The 19,308-nt window shown below is 52.2% G+C and overlaps 1 protein-coding gene across 10 annotated transcripts in view; it reads right to left on the reverse strand.

Moving 5' to 3' along the window:
* Window positions 1-6,857: 6,857 nt before the first annotated feature.
* ELN (elastin) overlaps window positions 6,858-19,308 on the reverse strand; it is a 62,896-nt gene continuing 50,445 nt past the window's right edge. For 6 of the 10 annotated variants that reach the window (XM_059717528.1, XM_059717529.1, XM_059717522.1 and 3 more), the window contains 14 exons: window positions 18,976-19,038; window positions 18,168-18,287; window positions 17,038-17,097; window positions 16,369-16,515; window positions 15,992-16,039; window positions 14,120-14,179; window positions 12,200-12,244; window positions 11,606-11,671; window positions 11,078-11,119; window positions 10,760-10,786; window positions 10,155-10,196; window positions 9,767-9,796; window positions 9,071-9,121; window positions 6,858-8,198 (listed from right to left, as the gene is read on the reverse strand). In XM_059717528.1, the coding sequence (XP_059573511.1) occupies window positions 8,152-8,198; window positions 9,071-9,121; window positions 9,767-9,796; window positions 10,155-10,196; window positions 10,760-10,786; window positions 11,078-11,119; window positions 11,606-11,671; window positions 12,200-12,244; window positions 14,120-14,179; window positions 15,992-16,039; window positions 16,369-16,515; window positions 17,038-17,097; window positions 18,168-18,287; window positions 18,976-19,038 (848 nt within the window). In that variant the 3' untranslated portion in view covers window positions 6,858-8,151. The remainder of the gene's footprint in view (window positions 8,199-9,070; window positions 9,122-9,766; window positions 9,797-10,154; window positions 10,197-10,759; window positions 10,787-11,077; window positions 11,120-11,605; window positions 11,672-12,199; window positions 12,245-14,119; window positions 14,180-15,991; window positions 16,040-16,368; window positions 16,516-17,037; window positions 17,098-18,167; window positions 18,288-18,975; window positions 19,039-19,308) is intronic. The other 4 variants (XM_059717524.1, XM_059717526.1, XM_059717525.1 and 1 more) reach the window with 4 other exon arrangements.

Here is a 19,308-nt window from a genome sequence, read left to right on the forward strand (position 1 = left end):
TAGGCTACTTATAAGGGCAGGCATGTGCTTGGGTATTGCTTGTGCTTTGCCAGTGATGCCTCTCAAAGTGACCTCATATCACCTGACCTCCTAGCTGAGGATAGGATGGTCCCACTGCTGATGCAGGCACTGTGTGTTCTTATCCCAGAACCTGCATCTTCTCATTGATTGGAACCTGTAACAGGCTGTGTATTTTCAAGGGGCTTGTAGCAGCCTGTATGCTTTCAGGGGCTGCAGCCAGATGCAGCCAGCATACCAGTAATTGCAGGCTTGCTAGGAGGACTAGCTGCGGGCAGCAAAATCTGATTACAGGTTACCTAGGGAACAGGACCAGCAAAGGCAGATAACTAACTGGCATCCAGGCAGTAAAAGGGCTCTCAGAGAACAGAGCTGGAATCAGTCAGGGAGAGAGAGAGCTGGAAGCTGGAAGCCAGAAGTTGGAGAGCTGCACCTGAGACTGGAGTGTTGAGGAGGAGAGAGCCTTCAGCTCATGGAGAAGCCTGGGGATCACACCAGGGGTGCCTCTCTCCCAGAGGACCATGAGTACAGCAGAGAGACTGTAAGTAAGCCTTCTTGTGACTGAAGATACTGGAGGGACAAAGGAAAAAGTGGGCAAGTGGCAGCAGAACCACGCCTAAGGACTCTCTGAGGGTCTGGGAGAAGACCCAGTATGGTATAAGAGTTTTGGTTTATGGACTGAGTTGTTTATATGGACCCCTGCCAGGAGGGAGTTTGCCCTGGGAAGAATAAGGGCACCGGGAAAAGACTGTAAACAAACCCAAAATACTGTATGTTTAAGTGAGCAAATCTCAGAAGCTGCTATAGGACCCTTGTCCCAGACCTCCCCAAAGAGGATCTAATTCAGAAGGATAGTGAAACAGCTCCAGAGGAACAGAGGAAAGAATCTCTCCTAGACTTGGTCTTGGCCAAAGGAGTCAATCTGGTGAGCAACTTGAATATAAAGGGTAGCCTGGGTGACAGCGACCACAAAGCCATGAAGTTCACTGCTCATCTCAAGGCAGGCAAATTAGCTAGCAGGGTTGAAGTTTTGGACTTCAAAAAGCAAATTTCAACAGTCTTAGTACAATAGTAGGGGAATCGCTGTGGGACCAAGGACCTAAGTTGAAAGGAGTGCATGAAGAGTGGTTGTTCCTCAAGGACACGACCCTCAAAGGACAAAAGAAGTCCATTCTCATGAGAAGAAAAGGTAGAAGAAGGGATGGGAAGCCCTCTTGGTTAAACAGGGAAATCATGATCCTCCTGAAAAAGAAGAAAGAGGCATACAAACAATGGAAGCTTGGGAAAGTCCCCAAGAAGGACTATACAACAATGGCCTGCACTTGTAGGGAGCAGATTAGAAAGGCACAGGTGGCAACATAATTTAAACTAGCAACAGAAATCAAGGACAATAAGAAGTCCTTCTTTAGGTATGTAGGGAACAGGAGGAAAACAAATGGAAGCATGGGGCCATTGTTTAACAACTCAGGACAGCTGGTTACCAACACTCAGGAGAAAACTGAACTCCTGAATGACTACTTTGCTTTGGTATTTCACAGGACTAAGGGGAAAAAAATCATACTAGATAAGGTTCAGAATGGGCACGGTGGGAATGACCACCTTCCTACTGTTGATGTTGAGCTGGTGTGATCAGTTAGAAAACTTAGATATTATAAGTCAGCAGGACTGGATGAACTTCATCCAAGAGTGCTGGAGGAGCTGGCCAAAGTCATTGTGGGACCTCTGGTGAAACTCTTCCAAAACTTGTGGCACTTGGGGGAGGTCCCTGAAGACTGGAAGATTCATAGATTCATACTTTGTAGAGTCGGAAGGGACCACAAAGGATCATCATGTCCGACCCCCTGCCCCTGGCAGGAAAGAGGACCGAGGTCAGATGACCCCAGCCAGGTATCTAACAAGCCTCCTCTTGAAGGACTCCATGTTAGGTGATAGTACCACCTCTCTTGGAAGCCCATTCCAGATTCTGACCACCCTTGCTGTAAAAAATTTCTTCCTAACGTCTAACCTGAATCTACTCTCCACTAGTTTGCCCCCATTATATCTAGTTACTCCTAGGGGTGCTCTGGTAAATAGTGCATCTCCAACTCCCTGTTGTCCTCCCTTGATAAACTTATAGGCTGCTACAAGGACTCCCCTCAGACATCTCTTGTGAAGGCTGAAGAGATCCAGATCCCTCAACCTCCCTTCGTAGGGTCTTTCGTGGAGGCCACTAATCACGTGAGTGGCCCTCCTCTGAATCATCTCCAGATTTTTTGTGTCCCTCTTGAAGTGCAGTGCCCAAAACTAGACACAGTACTCCAACTGCAGCCTGACCAATGCCACATCAAGGGAAGTGATGCTCCCCCTCTATCTGTTGGTCATGCATCTGCTAATGCACAAGGTGCGATTGGCTTTGTTGATGGCTTCATTACACTGCTGGCTCATGTTCATCTTGGGGCCAACTATGACTCCAAGATCCCTCTCAGCCACTGAGATGCTGAGGAGGTCATCCCCCAACCTACAGGTGTACTGGGGATTCCTCCTCCTTAGGTGGAGTACCTTGCATTTATTTTTGTTGAATTGCATCCTATTTCATTTTGCCCATTGGTCCAACCTGTCCAGATCAGCCTGTATCTGCTCCCTGCCTTCCGGTGTGTTAACTTTGCCTCATAACTTGGTATCATCAGCAAACATGGAGAGGGTGCTCTCCACACCCTCATCCATATAGCTATGAAGATATTAAATAACACTGGTCCAAGGACAGAACCCTGTAGGACCCCACTGCCCACCTCCTTCCAGGCTGAGAATGACCTGTCCACCACCACTCTCTGGGTGCGGTCCCTAAGCCAGTTGGCCACCCACCTGACCATGTAAGCATCCACTCCACAGCCTGCTAGCTTCCCTATGAGAGTAGGATGAGAAACTGTGTCGAAGTCCTTCTTAAAATCCAGGTAGATGACATCAGCCTCAGGTCCTGTGTCAAGGCAGTGTGTGACCTGGTCATAAAAGGCTGTAAGATTTGTCAGGCAGGATCTAGTGATGAACCCATACTGGTTTCCTTTCAGCATCATTGCCTCTGCTGGACCTTCACAAATGTGCTCTTTGATGATTTTTTCCAGTATTTTCCCAAGGATAGAGGTAAGACTGACTGGTCTAAAGTTACACAGCTCATCCCTTCTCCCCTTATTAAAAAGGGGCCCAGTGTTGTGCCCATCTTCAAGAAGGGGAGGAGAGAGGACCCAGGCAACTATAGGCCAATTAGCCTAACTTCTATCCCAGGGAAAATCTTGGAGAAATTCATCAAGGAGTCCATGTCCAATATGCTTGCAGAAGGTAGGATTCTGAATGACAGCCAGCATGGCTTTGTCACAGGCAGGTCTTGGCTTACCAACCTCCTTCTATGACCAGGTAACCCGCCACCTGGATAAGAGAGAGGAGGTCAACATTGTATACCTAGACTTCCAAAAGGCCTTTCTGGTATCCTGTGATGTTCCCAAGGGAAAATTGGAGGATTGTGGGCTTAACTGCTTGTCAATTAGGTGGGTAGGAAGCTGGCTGTGGGGTAGGACCCAGAAAATTCTACTGAACAGATCTGTGTTGTCCTGGCAAGAAGTGGCCAGTGGTGTCCCTCAGGGGTCTGTGCTTGGACCCATAGGTAACGCATAGGGGGCACATGCCCCCCCTGAGATTGGCCGTTGCCGGCCAGGGAGTGGGGGGCGATGACTTGTGCCTGCCCTGAAGCACCAAGAGAAGCACCGCCGGCACTTCTGGGTTTGCCGCCAGCACTTTAGCCACTGGGGGACCCCCCCTGGTTGGCATTCGGCCACTGGTGTCCCTCAGGATCAGGAGGCACCAGTTGCCCATATTTGGACCAGTGCTTTTCAACATCTTTATCAGTGATTTGGATGTGGGGTTGAGGAGCTCTCTGGCCAAGTTCATGGACAACACCAAGTTATGGGGGAGTGTGGTCACACTTGAAAATAGGCTGCAGATAAAGGCAGACCTAGACAGGGTAGCAAGTTGGGTGAAATGGAACCAGATGAAGTTCAATACTGAGAAGTGTAAAGTGCTCCATTTGGGAATGAACAATCCCCAACTTAATTACAAGCTCAGTGGCATCAAACTGACTAGCACCAGAACTGAAAGGGACCTAGGGATAATAATAGGCCATAGTATGAGCTGTCAGTGCAATGCTGTAGCCAGCAGGGCAAACAATACTCTGGCATGCAGCAACCAATGCATCTCAAGCAAAACCAAGGAAGTGATTCTTCCGCTTTACTCAGCATTGGTGAGACCACAGCTGGAGTACTGCTTCCAGTTCTGGGCACCACATTTCCACAAGGATGTGAAAAAGCTTTAAAGAGTCCAGAGAAGAGCCACCCATATGATCAGAGACTTGCAAGGCAAGCCATACCAGGAAAAGCTGAGGGACTTGGGTCTCTTCAGCTGAAAAAAGAGAAGACTGAGAGGGGACTTGGTAGCAGCGTACCGCTATATCAGGGGATTACATCAAGGGCTCGGTGAACAACTGTTCACCAGGGCATCCTTGGGGAAAACCAGTTGTAATGGCCAGAAACTCCTGGAAGACCATTTCAGGCTTCACACTAGGAAAAACGTCTTCACAGTTAGGATGTCCAGATTATGGAATAAACTTCCTCCAAAGGTGGTACAATCACCTACCCTGGAAATCTTCAAGAGATTGGACTGTCACCTTGCTGGGGTCACCTGACCCCAATTGTCTTTTCTGGCTAGTGCAGGCAGGTTGGACCCAGAGACAGCCCTAGCAGGGTGCAGGGCCCAGGGCAAATCAGCCTGTGTGGGGCCCAGATGCGAAGAAGGCGACAGCAGCAACAGCAGTGGCCGGATGCAAAGCTGGCAGCGGCATGGGGTCACCAGCACGAGGCAGGGCCTGCAGGAGGGGCTGCAGCCACTCTGCCTGGCTCCACAGGGCCCCCCAAAGTGTGGGATCTGGGGTGGTTACCCCAATTCGACCCCCCACAGGGACAGCCCTGGCTGGACCCATTGATCTTGCGATGTCCCTTCTAGCCCCTTACAATCTATGAATGTCAGAAATGGTACCTGGTGCTCAGGGCAGGTAGCTGGGCTCCATGCCTGCAGCCAGAGCTTCAGAGATTCCCCAGCCAAAGCACACTGGGGAGCCTCACAGCAGGATCCTGCTGAATCCCAGTGCTGCTGCAGTGTGAGGACTAGCTTGCGTGTTTGTGCCACTGCATAGCAAGATGCTATGAACAGAGCCCCAGCCCCAAAGTGACACGGACATGTGGTGCCATATGCAGGCACATTAGGTTCTCCTCACTGGTCCCTGAACCTGCTGCAGACATTTGGACATCTCTCAATGAAAACCCTGAGGCCACAAGGAGGTCCACTGGGGAGATTAGCCCACAGCCAAGGGGCCTTTGAGGAATCTGCCATGTACAGTGCTGAGTTATAAGGGCTTGCCATGGTGAGATAGTCACACAGTCCATGCTAAGCTGATAGCACTCCCTCAGAGCCAGAGAAAACCTGAAAACCTAGGCTTACAGAAAAGACTGCCCAGAGCAGGGGAACCGCTTCAAGTGATGGAGTTCCAGGATCTTATGATTGACTCCCAACACTCACTACTAGAACAAGGCTGAGCTTGGCCTCTACAATGTTGAAGTGGGCAGCAGAAGCCTGACTCCTCTGTGTACAGCACCTGGTGTCACCTCACCATGGTCTCTTTCAGTTCCTCAGACCCAGCCCTCAAAGTATGAATCCCAACTCCAGCCCTTAGAGTCTCCACTGTATTTCCACTGGATTTCTCCCACCAACCCTAGGATAGTAGCCCAGTAATGGGAGATGGAGCAGTCCCATCCAACAAACCATGCATAGGAGGCCTGAAGACAGGATAGAAAACAGGATTTTCTCTGTAGAAATCCTGGCTCATGTTGGGTTCTCGCTGCCAGGGCTGCAGAACATTCCTTGTGCAATGCAACAGGTCATTTGCCAGGTTAGACCTGAGTGAGTAATACTTGAAACCAGAGATGAAGGACAAGATCACTAGCTTGAGGGTAACAGCTTGCTCAAAACCTCTGTATCTGCTGAGCCACTGGAGAGGGACAGCTGCTTTCAGCTACCCTCTGCCTGTTGGATTGCACTGAGCAACCTGTTCCAGGAAGCAAAGCCAGCCCATCTCTCCCTCCTCCGGGTATTTTTTCTAAAACAGATGTCTCTTTAACTTTTTTGGTCAGCGGGATCTTATTTTTCTCCATCCTATGAAAAGATGTCTGTCTGCCTGTGTTACTGGTGATGGTCATACAGTGCCTTCTGCAGGACCCCTAGGTCTTGCTGAACCGAGTGGTAGGTTCATGGAGCTTCTATGGAACTTTGTAACTCACTTGTTTTGGGGAAGCTAAAACCAAGCAGTAGCTACTTTGGGCTGTCAGTCTTTCTTCTTTCAGGAATAGCCATCTGTGGCACATGCTGTGTTTTGCCACTTGGGTTAGGAACTTGCCACTGTGGCAGGAAAATTGTCTGGAGCTGTGAGTCCCATGCATGGTCACACACACACAGCTCAGACCCCACAGTAGGGTATACTCAAGCCACTTCAGATTCCAGGGCTATGAACTTCCCCATAGCACTGCCTTGTCAGCACCAGCTAAGGGAGCACTGTGGTAGAACCTCAATTCACAAAGATAGTGAGATGTGGCCCCAAAGGGACAGGCATGTTCTGTGGCCAAGAGGCCTGTAGCAGAAGGCAGAGGGATACAGTTCTGGTGGCAGGGCTGTTGAAGTGAGTCCTGGCAGGGTTAGTACTAGTGACCCCTGGTTCTGGGGAAGAAAAGGGTCCAGGGCTGTGGCAAAAAAGGTGGGAGACAGCATTCCTTTAAAAAGTCGTTGTTTATTAATCTGTTTGGAAGCAGTTACTTTCCCTCTTTATAAAGTGTCCCATCCAAGTTATATCAAAGTGAGTAACATGAAGAGGTGAGAATGTTTCCTGGCCCACAGCTCTCAGTAACACACAGGCATCCAGAACAACAGGAGAACACCAGGCACAGTGAGCCCACAGGAAATGCAGTGGGGGTGGGGGCATTGCTCTGGCACAGACTGACCATACAGTACTGCTGAGGGGAAGTTCTGGCATGGGCAAGGCAAGAGCTGGGCCAGTGCACACCAGTCCCCTGGGCCTCAGGGGCGGGTAGATTAAAGCGAATCCCGTCAGTGTTCGCGACTTGGCTCTGCTGATAGCTCCAGCTCTTCCCCACATGCTGGTGGGGGGCCTTCTCCTCCAGCACCAGGGGAAGGGCCATGGCATCAGATGGCACCACCGCAAAGAACTCTGGGAAAATTTAACCCACCCATGATCCTCTGCGGTCAATGTTATTGTGAATTTCTGAGCAAGAGGAATTCCCCTTCCCTCCTCCAAGGAACCACCAACCCTACCCTGTAGCACAAGCCTAGGACCCTAAGACCCAGGAGAACCCTAAGACCCCAAGACTATGGGCCCAGGAGCGTGGTGGGGCTGACGGTTGTGAAGGTGGAGATTATTTCCAAGGCTAGCTAGTTTCTAAGTGAACTTCCTCACAGCTGTGTCTAAAACAGAGGGAGAAGACACTAGGCCCGGCACATGGCACCAATGCCAACTGGGCAGAGTCTTCAGAGAAGATGGTCTTTGGGCTGCTGACTGGGCATTGCCTCCTGCTGTGGCAGTAGGTTGAGAGCCCAGTCCCTCACTGCCCTCTGAAGCCAGCCAGCCTTCCCCTGAGGCTTGGCACTCCCCAAAGAGCTGGGGCTTCCCTCCTCAGGGTTGGTTTTGTCACCCATTCCTGGCCAGTGGCTCTGCCTGGACTCTCCCTGCAAGGAGCTATAGCACCAGTGGGGAACAACACTCCCCTCAGTTTATTCCATGCTTCCTGCTGGGGAGAGAGGAGCCCCAGGGATGGATGCGCCCTGCTTCCGCTGCACGAACTGTTCAGGCTTAGGGCAAATGCCAGGGGATGTCAGTGGTTCTCGAGCTCCCTCCCAGGGTGTGTCTGGGCCCTGTGGCCCAGAGGAAGGAGCAGGGGCTCAGGGGGAAGGGAGGGGAGGGGGATCTCTGCTTTCCTCAGGGTTTACATCCTACACCATGCAGTAGCACCAAAGTTCATGAGGTTAATGGTATGCAGTCTGGTGTGGTTACTTCCGCTTCCTGCCACAGTACTTCCCTTGGCAGCCAGCTCCACCTGGCAGGGGAGAAAAGACAGAGCATCAGCCTGGTGTCCAGAGGCCAAGCAAGCCCAGGAGCTGCAAGCACTCCTGGGGATACAGGCAGCTGTGTGCAAATACTGCCACCTGGTGGTAAGATGGGGATCCATCAGGAGCCTTGCTGCCTGCTGATGGTACCAGCATCCAGGTTGGGCATGTGCCAATGTGACCCACCTATGGCTATTTTAAAGTAACCTACTTAGAGGTTTCATAGTTTCATAGCAGTAAGGGGTCAGAAGGGACCTGAATAGATCATCTAGTCTAACCCCCCGCCACTGGTTGGAGCACATGCTGGGATCACATGACCCCAGAGAGGTATTCATCCAACCTCTTTTTTAATTTACCCAAGGTAGGAGCAAGGACCACTTCCCTAGGAAGTTGGTTCCACATCCTAGCTACCCTCACAGTGAAATAGTGCTTCCTAATATCTAGGTCTATCAGGTTGATTGGCAGCATGCTGCAAACAAAGCATATGCAACTGACCGGGAGCCCAAGGAGGGCATGGGGACAGGGAGTGGTCAAGATCAGTCCCTGGCACCAGAGGGAGAAGGTATTACTGAACTGAGACACTTTCCTGGTTGTTTGTTCCCAGGCCCATGGCTAGGACCAGCCCTGCCTCCCATCCCAGGGCTCAGCCATAGCAGTGAGTGGCTGAGCCATTTCCCACTGGAGTGGCTTTGGCTAAGGAATGCCATGGATTTCTCTTTCTGGAGCCTCCCCTACTTGCTCTCCCATCTTGTTCCAGTGTGTGGATTCTTGCCACTGGAAAAGCCTCAAGTCAGCATGGCCCAGGCTGGGCACAGGTGCTGGGGACAAGGGAGCTAGGGTCTGACCAAGCAGTAACACTTACCTCTGTAGCCCAGAGCACCAAGTGCCCCACCATAAGGCTTTGCGGGTTTTCCTATGGAAAGATGGAGACATACAACATCAGTATGAGACTCCCTGAAGAGGAAGCTCCCCCAGTATAGTGCACCACAGCAGTGACATAGTGGCACTGTGTGCACAGTGCAGTAACCACCTGTACTGTGCCATACTTTAGTCCTTCTAAAAGGAAGGACTAAAGCACAACACCGTACCAACATTACCATACAGTGAAGTGTAGACATGCCCTATCAGCCCTGGGGCTCAGGTCCTAAAGGTACTAGCAAGTGACTCCCCAGTTAAATCCAGGAGCAACAACATGGTGCTGGGTGCCATGGGCTTAATCAAGGCCCTCTTCCAGGGCAACTACCTGCAAGCTACAGCCACACTGGGTGCAGGGATGCCTGCATTGCCAGCCCAGCAGGCACTCAGCAAGGGGGACAGGTTAGGTAGCTTCAAAGGGTTGCCCTTCTCAGGGCATTGGGGTGAAGAGGGAAGCTAGCCCTAGTCTACCTTCCTAAATGCCATGCCAGGATAAGCTAGCTTGCTGGAAGTACTACCAGGATGCAGGTCAAGGACAAGGCTCCCTGACTTCAGAAAGGAACAAGAGCCCTGGCTCTGCTAGAGACAAGAAGTGACCAGATACCCCTGGCTCCAGTCTCCTCAGGCTAGTGCTGACACTTACCTCCATATCCCAGCTGGCCACCAACCCCACCTGAAAGCAAAGCAGAGTCCTTAGTATCAGTACTGCCACTGTTTCACCCCTACCCTCGGCTTTGGTGTGCTGAGCTTAGCTGTGGCCTTAGCATCTCTTGGGAAGCAGCTATTAGCAGCTCTTACGGCCTTAGCCATACCAGCCACTCAATCTGAACCTCCTTGGACACAGGGGTCCTGGGCCGTGAAGTCCAAGACAGGCCAGGTGCCAGCCAGCAGAAGTATCTTCTTAGGCACAGGACCATCCCTGTTTACATGCTGTGCCCCCTGCTTAGTTGGTAAGAGGATCACAGAGGATACGGGGGGTGCTCTAGGACAAGATCGCTGCCAGGAGATAGAAAATGTGTTTCCTAAAGTACCTGGGTAAATGGGAGACAGACCAAAGCCAGGACCTGCAGCCCCTAGAACAGAACAACAGTAAGTAAAGTATGGGAGAACACCTGGCATAGCTTATCCTGCACCCCTGGCTGCTTAGACTGGTCCACTAGTTCACTAGGGACCCTCCTGTGAGTGTCAGGCCTCTGCCAAGGCACTGAATTGGACATGTAGCTCTACTGTACAGAAAAGTCTGAGGTCCTGCTGCTGGGGTTTGGTGTGAAGAGGAGCCCTGAGGGCCCAAGGGCACCATCCTTGCCTGACTAAGGTTCAGCCCCATCAGAGCAGTAATGGTTGTGAGTACCGGAGCCACCCTGCAGGACTGGGAGGCCAGGAGGTATAACCCATGGGCAGAAAACTCTAGGCAATCAGGTGGAACTAGGAAGCCATATGTGGGGAGCCTGCCTGGCTAAGTTGGCTCCTTCTGATAGCCCATACATTAGCCCAGCTCATCAAAGGCTTGCAAGACCCAGCACAAAATCTCAGGGGCTGAGAGTGTGGGATCCACACAGAGCTGCATATAGGCAGGCAACATACTTCATGGCCCTATAATACCCAGGGGACTGGACTTCACCCATGTGCCCCTCACCTGGCTGTAAGCCTCCGACACCAAAACCTGCAAAAGAAACAATTCTGTTCACCAACTTATAACGAAAGTAACCTGCCCGCCACAGCAGCAGTACTCCACAGCCAGGAGAGGCCAGGACTTTCCCAAAAGCCAGTGTCCCCACCCTGCTCCGCACAGTGCCCCTGCTCAGAATGTCTGGGACTGGCACAGGCAACAGCTTCCCCTACAGCTGGCACCTCTGCTCCAATCCTGTCTTCACAGGCAGAGCTCTTGCCCCACTCTCTGCAGCACCCCTTCATTGCAGAGCCTGGGGCCAGGTGTTCTCACTGGGATCGTTACCTGTTTTGGGAGCTTTAGCACCGACTCCTGTGTACAGCAGCCCTGTGTCACAGAACAGTCACACCTTCAGCATGAAGCAAATGCTAACAGTGCCTGGCCAGCAACAGGCAGCACTGGGGGGAAGCCTGCAGTAGCCCAAGCTGTAGCTCAGCGCTCCTTGGCAGAAGGGGCACCCTGTGGTAGTGGGAGCTGCCCTGATGGAAGCTCATAGGACAGCACCAGGGGGACTCCCTGCTCTCAGTCTGAGAATGGGAGAGCCAGCCAGTCCAACCATCTGCCACCTGGTCTGGCAGGCTTCTCCAGCAGGGATAGTTCACATAACCAAACACCCCAGGATCTGGGACAGTGCCCTCCTTGCACAGGAACTGAGGAGACAGGAGGGATGCCCTCCTGTGTGGGATCAGAGGGGCTCAGGGAGAGCTACCCCCCTTCACAGGGGAAGGGTTGGGGGCAGCAGCTTTCATGGAAAGGGGCAGAACTTCCCCTTGTGTTTGAAATGAGGTTGCTCATGGCAACAGCTTCACTCACCAGTTCCTAGCCCATTGACTCCTCTGCCAACTCCCCCTGGAACTCCATAGCCACGGAACCCAACACCTGCAGGGGAAAAGCTGTCACTTTCCAGGGGCCACACCTAGCACCTTGGCTGAGGGGTGAGTCCCTTCCCATGCCCACCCCAGCTGCCCTGGAGCAATGCAGAGATCTGAGCTAACTCCTCCACAGGCCCATTCCTGCCCCAGTACCGGGAGACAGCATGGGGAAGATGTTGGGGAGAGGAGGAGGAGCAGGAGAGCCATCACCCCTGAGTCAGGGAGGAGGCATAATGGGAGCTGGCTGTGCCTGGCACAGGGCAGATGGTGAGCAGGGCAGCAATACCTTCCACAAGGGCCCAAGGGAGAAGGTACATCCAGTAAGGGCAAGGAACCTCTCTGCTTGAGTCAGGTAACACAGGCTAAGCCAAAGCCCTGGAGAGTGTGTTTCTGAAGGCAAGTCTTTCCCTGGCCTCTGAGCCCACCCTGTCTCTGCTGGAGGGTGGGATCCTGGCCTGTAGCATATTTCTTGAGCCCTTCATCACATGACTCTGGCCAGGCACATCAAGTCTGGCATCTGGCACTTGAGCCTCACCTGCTTTAAGAGCCTTCAGACCAGCAGCCCCTGCTGGGATGCCTCCTGCGAGAGAGTGAGGAAGGGAGGAGAGGTGAGTAAATGACAGGCCCCTGTGTCACTCCAGACAGGCCTTGTGGCAGAATGCCCTCCCACCATTTCCCCAGTCCCTTCTAATACAGTACTCCTTACTATTGCTTTCTTAAATGTCTATCACTCCAATTGCTAAGCAACTAGCTCTGCCTATGTAACCTGAGCCAGATGCTCCCTTTATCTCAAGTCCCCCCCCACCCCCCTGCAAGTCATGTGACTAGCTTCCTCACCTGGAAGGTGAGGTCACTTAAAAGCACCAGGCATCAGCCAATGGGGCTGCTTCTGGTGGGAACTTAGTGATGAGGTCACGACAGGGCTATATAGGGTCCCTTCTGCCTGAAAAGGGCAAAGCCTTCCTATTGAAAAGCATGAAAGGAGTGCCCAGGTTGAGGCACTTCTAGGCTTCAGGGAGGAGAGTCATTTGGGAGAGCCATTTTTGGCAGAACCATGCTGGAGAGAGCCATGCTGGAAAGCAGGGAGACAGCTTCCATGCTGGAGCCCTAAGGCTGGTGCAGAGGGAGGACGAGCAGCTGAAAGCTGCAGCCCTCTCCCTCTCTTTCTTGAAGCTGAACACAAAAAACTGCCTGCCTCCAAAGGAAAGCAACTAGCCTCTGGATGATACTTGTGAGTAAGCTACTTGAGATCTATCTATACAGGGTTGTCATAAAGTCCTTGTGCACTTTTAAACTTTAATAACTTAGGTTGTAGGTAAGATAGAAATCATCTGTAAATGGAATTTAAAAGCAAATTTATTAAAGTTTTAGGACAGCTAGAGTACACAATGCTAGACTTCAACATAACCACCATCCATCATGATAAAATGCTCAATCCAATCTTCCAACTCCTTGAAAATGTTTCCCAGTTGCTGTTGAGTTACTGCACTAATTGCATTGATGATCCTAGCCCTAAGTTCCACCAAAGAACATGGTTTTGACAAGTAAACTACACTTTTAACATGTCCCCATAAAAAGAAGTCCAGCAGTGACAGGTCAGGTGAATGAGGTGGCCAAGCAATTGGTCCACCTCTGCCTATCCACTTTGGGAAAATGTCATTTAGGAACTCGTACATTCAGAGCGTAGTGGCATGGAGCGCCATTTTATTTAAGAATAAATGCGTTATTACTTATGATGTCTAGCATTGTGTACTCTAGTTGTCCTAAAGCTTTAATAAATTTGCTTTTAAATGCTATTTACAGATTGTTTCTATCATACCTGCAATCTAAGTTATTAAAGTTTAAAAGTTGAAGTTAAAGTTGAAGACCCTGTATATATAGCTTGCAGTACAGCAGTTGCATAATCAATGGCTACCTAGCCACACCGCTTGCTGTAAGGTTATTCTGTGATACCTCCCTATCCTGTACCATACCCCAAACCTACCCCCTGTAACCAATAAAGTTCTCCATTGTTCTAAGCATGGTGAACTGGCTGGGAGAGGGAGAGAGGCATGCCTTTATGTCCCCTGGGCCCAGCTGACTAAGGGAGACCACTATTTGTGCTCCATGCCCAGGGAAGTACCCCAAGTTCTTAAAGTGGGTTGAGCACCTTCAAGGTCTATAAGGCCTGTGTATCCCAGGGGGCACAGACAGACTCCTAAATGGTGGCAGAGGTGACCCCAGGCTCGTGGGTGTGCTCCAGAAAGGGAGTTGGCTGGATACCAGGTGCCCCAGGGAGACCCTTGGAGCCTGGTAGGTGGCTGGGTGCAGTGAAGTGGGTGGCTTGGCACAGGAGCGCCCTCTGCTGGCCCTCCACACACCTGACCTGCCTTGCTCTGTCCCACTCCCTGCCCCCAGACACTCCCAGCCCCAGGGCAGTATTGACATCAGATCAGTACTGACAAATGTCACTTACCAGCACCAAGGCCGCCAATACCAAGGCCACCAATACCAAGGCCACCAGCGCCAAGGCCACCTGGGGATGAAAGAATATAAGAAGGTAAGAGTTTCTGGCCTGCAGATGGCTGAGCAGGAAAGGTGCTATCAAGTGGGAAGGGGCAGGGCTTGCTAGTATTCAGGCCATGACTGGGGCAGGGCCTGGCCTCCAGGGGTGCAGCAGGGTTCTGCTTGGTACACTTCCATAAGAGTGGATCCCATGCCAGAGGAAAGACTGGTTGCCTAGGACACACACAATGGACTTGCTGCTCTAGGAAAAGCCAGGCCTGGTACTGATCAGCCCCCACAGTACCCAGTTCTGTCCTGACAGTCCCTCCTGCCTTCACTCCCCAGGCCCCACATCTACTGCTGCACCCAGGGAGAGAAGATGTAGAGGGAGAAGATGGCTTTCTGCCCTTGCTGAGGCCATGCACTGCCAGCTGATTCCCAGAGCTGTTCATGGGGTGGTGCTCATGACAGAGAGCCTGAGACCTTGCCAGACAGCCCAGGGCCAGTTCTGTGTCTTGTTCAGGCCTGACACTGGTAGAACAGCTCCTTGCTGCTGTGCCAGCATTCCACTTTGTGGCACTGCAATCCTCATCCTTCCTAACACATCTTGGCCAAGGCAAGGCACTGCACTCGGGGGGGGGGCATGTGATAGGTCCTGGAGTGGTGCCTTTCTCTGCCCCCCACACATACTCTGTTTGGGCAGAGGCAAGTCTTAAGACTGAGTGGCCCAGGGGACACAACACCACAAATAGTTGCTTGCCTAGGGGGCTACCAGGACCCACACTTCCTGCCACAGGGACACCTGTTAGTCAGAAAACAAATGGTTATGCCAGTCATGTTCCCCAGGAAGGCATCAGGAGCAGTATTTCCTAGGTCAGAGTCTCTGCACCTAGTATCATGACTTGGCTCTACAGCCCTGCATTGTTGATAGTACACTCTCCTTAGGATTTTGCCCCTGGCTTATGAGAAAGGGTCAAACATACTGAATCTGTTTGACAAGATTGTAACCAAAAAGACATTTGTAGTGGGCCTGTACATGCACATGCACTCAGGTGGGACCCCCAACACATACACACGCATACATGTTCACACATGCATATGCACTCATGACCCATGTGCATGCATACTCATACCTATATACACTCATGCATGTCTATGTGCGTGCACACACACACAGAGGTCCTATATTCTGAAGAAGAAACACTGGAATAATTTAAAATGTAGTGTGCAGAAGGCAGTTGAAAAATGCTGTTAAAAGGAAAATGAAATAGGTACTGGGTGGCACCAAAAAGCTATGGGAGGATGGCATGACCAACTCTGACACAACCAGCCAGCTCTGCAAATCCATTCAGCTAGTCCTGTCTGGAGCAGTACAGGAGCATCAGGACTTTGTTTACTCTCAAAAAAGGAAAAGAGCAAGGGAAGGCTGGGTGGTCTGGGCTGGGGTGCTGGCTACAGAGTAAGCCCATGTCTCCTCCAGGCCCACCTCCCCTGCCTCCAAGCTGGTGGCATTGTTGCTTGGATGCAATGAAGCTGCCAGTTCTATCTGGCCTAGGCCCTTGTGGGAGGACAGAACCAGAAGTCTGAAGCTGTTGGAGTCCGAAGGCAGCCTACACTTTAAATCCTCTAGGTCCCCAGGACAGAGAGGTGCAGTTCAGGCAAGTGGCAGTCTCAAAGCTAGCACAACTGGGAGCTGCTCTGTCCATCTGCAAAAACGACTTGCAGGGTATGTGGAGGTGATTGGGCTGAAGACACTGTATGCTGCACAGACATTATTCTGGCTGGCTCTGGGATGGGGCTGCCTGAGCTGAGGGGGAGGTAGGCGCTAGGCAGTGATACGTACCATATGTGGGAAGTTTGGCACCCGGTTGCACCCCAACCTGGGGAATCCCTGAAAGGCAGCAAGAATACTGCAGTTAGGGCCAGGTGCCCACACAGTGCCCTGCACCCCAGATTTCCCTGCCTCATAACAGGATGCAAATGGCATATGAGGAAGCTTCCCATCCTTCCTGCTCTGAGTCAGCTATGCCAATAATAGGGGAAGCCAGTCCTGGCCATGCCAAGGTCTCAGAGCTCCCATGGCTATCCCTTCCTCAGGGGATGCTTTGTTTCTCCCTGCTTCAGGACACCCTTTCTCCCCACACCCACCACTGCTCATGTGGGACAAACTTTATGTGCACATGCAGAGAGAACTGGGCAGGCAAGACCTGGAACACTTACCCACTCCAGGTAAAATGCCACCGTCTGGCACTCCTGCACCAGGCACGAGGCCTGGTACTGCACCAGCCCCAGGTGTCACACCTGGCAGCACACCGACCCCAGGCACTCCACCTGGCACTCTGCCTGGCACTCCGCCAGCCCCTGGCCCTATAGAGAGAGTGCAGGGTTATGGCAAGCTAAGCATTTGGGAGGGGAGGGGAGGGGAGGGGAGGGGAGGAGGAAAGGAAACCGGGGTTCTACTCCAACATGTGACTGCTGGGCTCATGTGGGACTCATGTTGATGGCAATGAATGGCAGTAGAAGTGCATAGGAAAGCAGTGCTACTGGGAGCAGCAGGGTGCTCTGTGCTGACCCCTGACACCCAGAACTGGCCTCAAAGACAGGAGTTGCAAAGAGGCTGCAGCCAACACAGGTGGCTGGGGTAAGCCACCTGCTGGTCACAGACTGGACTACCCCATCAGCAGATGCTGGAGTGTCCTCTTTTGGGGCAAGAAGAGGTCACAAAGCCCAGGGCTTCCTTACACAAAGGGTGAGTTCAGTGTCCCAGTCATGTGTTGTCAGGGACCAGTAAGCACTAGGGGCTGGAGCAAAGGAGGAAAGCAGAGAGGTTGGGGCTAGAGGGGAGAGAAAGAGTTGGCAGTGTCAGGGCCAGTGGGGTGCCCAGCTCACCATACTTGGCTGCTTTGGCGGCTGCTTTGGCTGCTGCTGCTGCTCCCACATCTCCAAGTCCTGGACAGAGAGAGCAAGACAGATCAGAGACACGTCTCCAGGGGATTGGAGCCCAAGCTGAATTCTTCAACCTCTACCCCCCACACTGTAAGGGCCAGGCATGGAACTGCCCACTGGTGCCACACTGGACCTCACTGCTCTCAGCCTAGACACTTCATGGCTTTGCCCAGGGGATGTTGGCTACTATCCAGGAAAAAGTGGTATGTAGGTGAGTGCCCTGCCAGCACAGGGTAGAGGAAACAGGACAGCATCAGCCCCTTCTCTGCATGGGTGCTCTGTGGCTGATGGGGCCAGGCTGGCACAGCAATATCTGTGGGAGCCACTAATTCTTGGGAGCTACTGAGACACCAGCATGTGTCCACTCCCATGACCTCTCTGTGCCCACCTTGCCTATGCTTGCAGTCCTTTGTGGGGTAGGGGTGCTCCATGCACCAGGAAGGTAGTCTGGCTTGCCTCTAGGACTTGCTCCAAATACACCTCTCCCATTTCTCTAACAATGGCTACCTCTAACCTTCAGTGAAGTCTGAGAGAGAGCTGTTGTAGTTGCTGTTCTGCTTCCTATGTCCCTGCTGAGTCCCTACTGTTCCCTCTCCAGCTGCATCTGGAGGTGGCCCATCCCTCATCTCTGAGCTATCTGGCTATGTGGGTTGCAGCATCTTTCTCTGTGCAGTTGGGTGATGCCTATGCAGGAGAGCTGTGCCACCAGGATGTCTTTCCTGCTGGGTTTGATTGGGGAGGGAGCGGAGTGGCTTTAGTTCCTGCATCACTGCCCCATGTATGGAGGCATAGGCCAGTCCAGAGAGAGCAGTCAGGTCAGTCCCCCCCTGACTGCAGCCACAGAAGCTGAATTGGTCTCAGTGCTGGACAGAGATAGGCATCATATCCCAAACCCATCCTGAGAGGGCAATGGTGAGATTCTATCCTGAGGGAGGCCAGGAGGTGCCACACTCCTATAGGGTGAGCTCAGAGACTCCCATCAGGGATCAGAGGTACTCTGAAGTATGACAGCTGTCTTGTATGGTGCTGAGGAGCCCAAGACATTGTCCTCTACCAGAATAAAGTGATTTTACCTCCAACTCCACCAATCCCGCCAGGCCCCAGTCCTCCAACTCCTGGAGCCAAGGCCCCCAAACCACCAGGTGCCAGACCTCCAATACCACCAGGTGCCAGGCCTCCCACTCCACCTGCACCTGCAGAAAGAATGAAGGGTGAAATGAAGCCTGGCCAGGAAGGCAGGGGAGAAGTGACACATGCCTTAGAGTGACCTAGGCAGGAAGTGGGGATCTGCCATAGTAGAAGAAGGCTGAGTTGTGGTGGAGAGAAACACTCCCCTGGGAGAAGAGCTGGTTTATGAAGGTGTCTATATCCCTATATAGTGGGATGAGCGTGAGGAGGAGGGACAGATGGCTAGGGAGTGGCGCACTGGGAGATGGATGTAGAAAGGGGTGAATGGATGGACAGTGAATGAACAACCCCTGTGGATCCCTGTGGGACTTTGCCATTTCCTCACTGCAGGGAAATGGAGTTTCCCAGCTGTTTCCATAGTGGGCCCAGGGCAGATTGAACCCTGTAGAGTTTCTGAGTGCGGAGTAACACACCCTGCCCTTTGTACATGGCCCACCAAAGCATCTCTGACACCAGCTGGGTAGCTGAGCAGGCTTTACACAGTATGTACCAATGTTTTTGGTCTGCCCCCAGTTGGCCCAGCCACCTTATCCCTGCTGTGGAGGGACCACACTCTTCTAGGGAGGGTGGAGGGCAATTTGTGCAACCTCCTGAAAGCCTCAATCATCAGTTTTGGCCAAGAACTGAATCTTGGTATGGTGCCATGCACACAGGGAGTCACACTAGAGCTAATCTGAAGAGGAGCCAACTCACCATACTTGGCGGCCTTGGCAGCTGCCTTGGCAGCTGCAGCTGCAGCTGCCTGACCTCCGACACCTGGGGATAGAAACATATATGGGGAGACCCAGGGATCTGTGACACATTCCCAGGGGAACTATCAGTTTCTCCCATCGGGGGAAATGACTATCCTGGAGAAGCCTATACCAATGTGAAACAGAGACAATGGGGCAAACCTTGACCTCCTTACCACCCAGGCCTCTTGGGCACTGTGGGGACTTTTGCCTCCTCCTGCAACAACCATTGTAGGTCACTGCAAGAGCCAGAGTCCTAGAACAGATGGCAATGCCTGCATCCCAATGATAGCAC

This window comes from Alligator mississippiensis, chromosome 14 (genome assembly GCF_030867095.1).
Source record: "Alligator mississippiensis isolate rAllMis1 chromosome 14, rAllMis1, whole genome shotgun sequence".
Classification (NCBI taxonomy): Eukaryota; Metazoa; Chordata; order Crocodylia; family Alligatoridae; genus Alligator; species Alligator mississippiensis.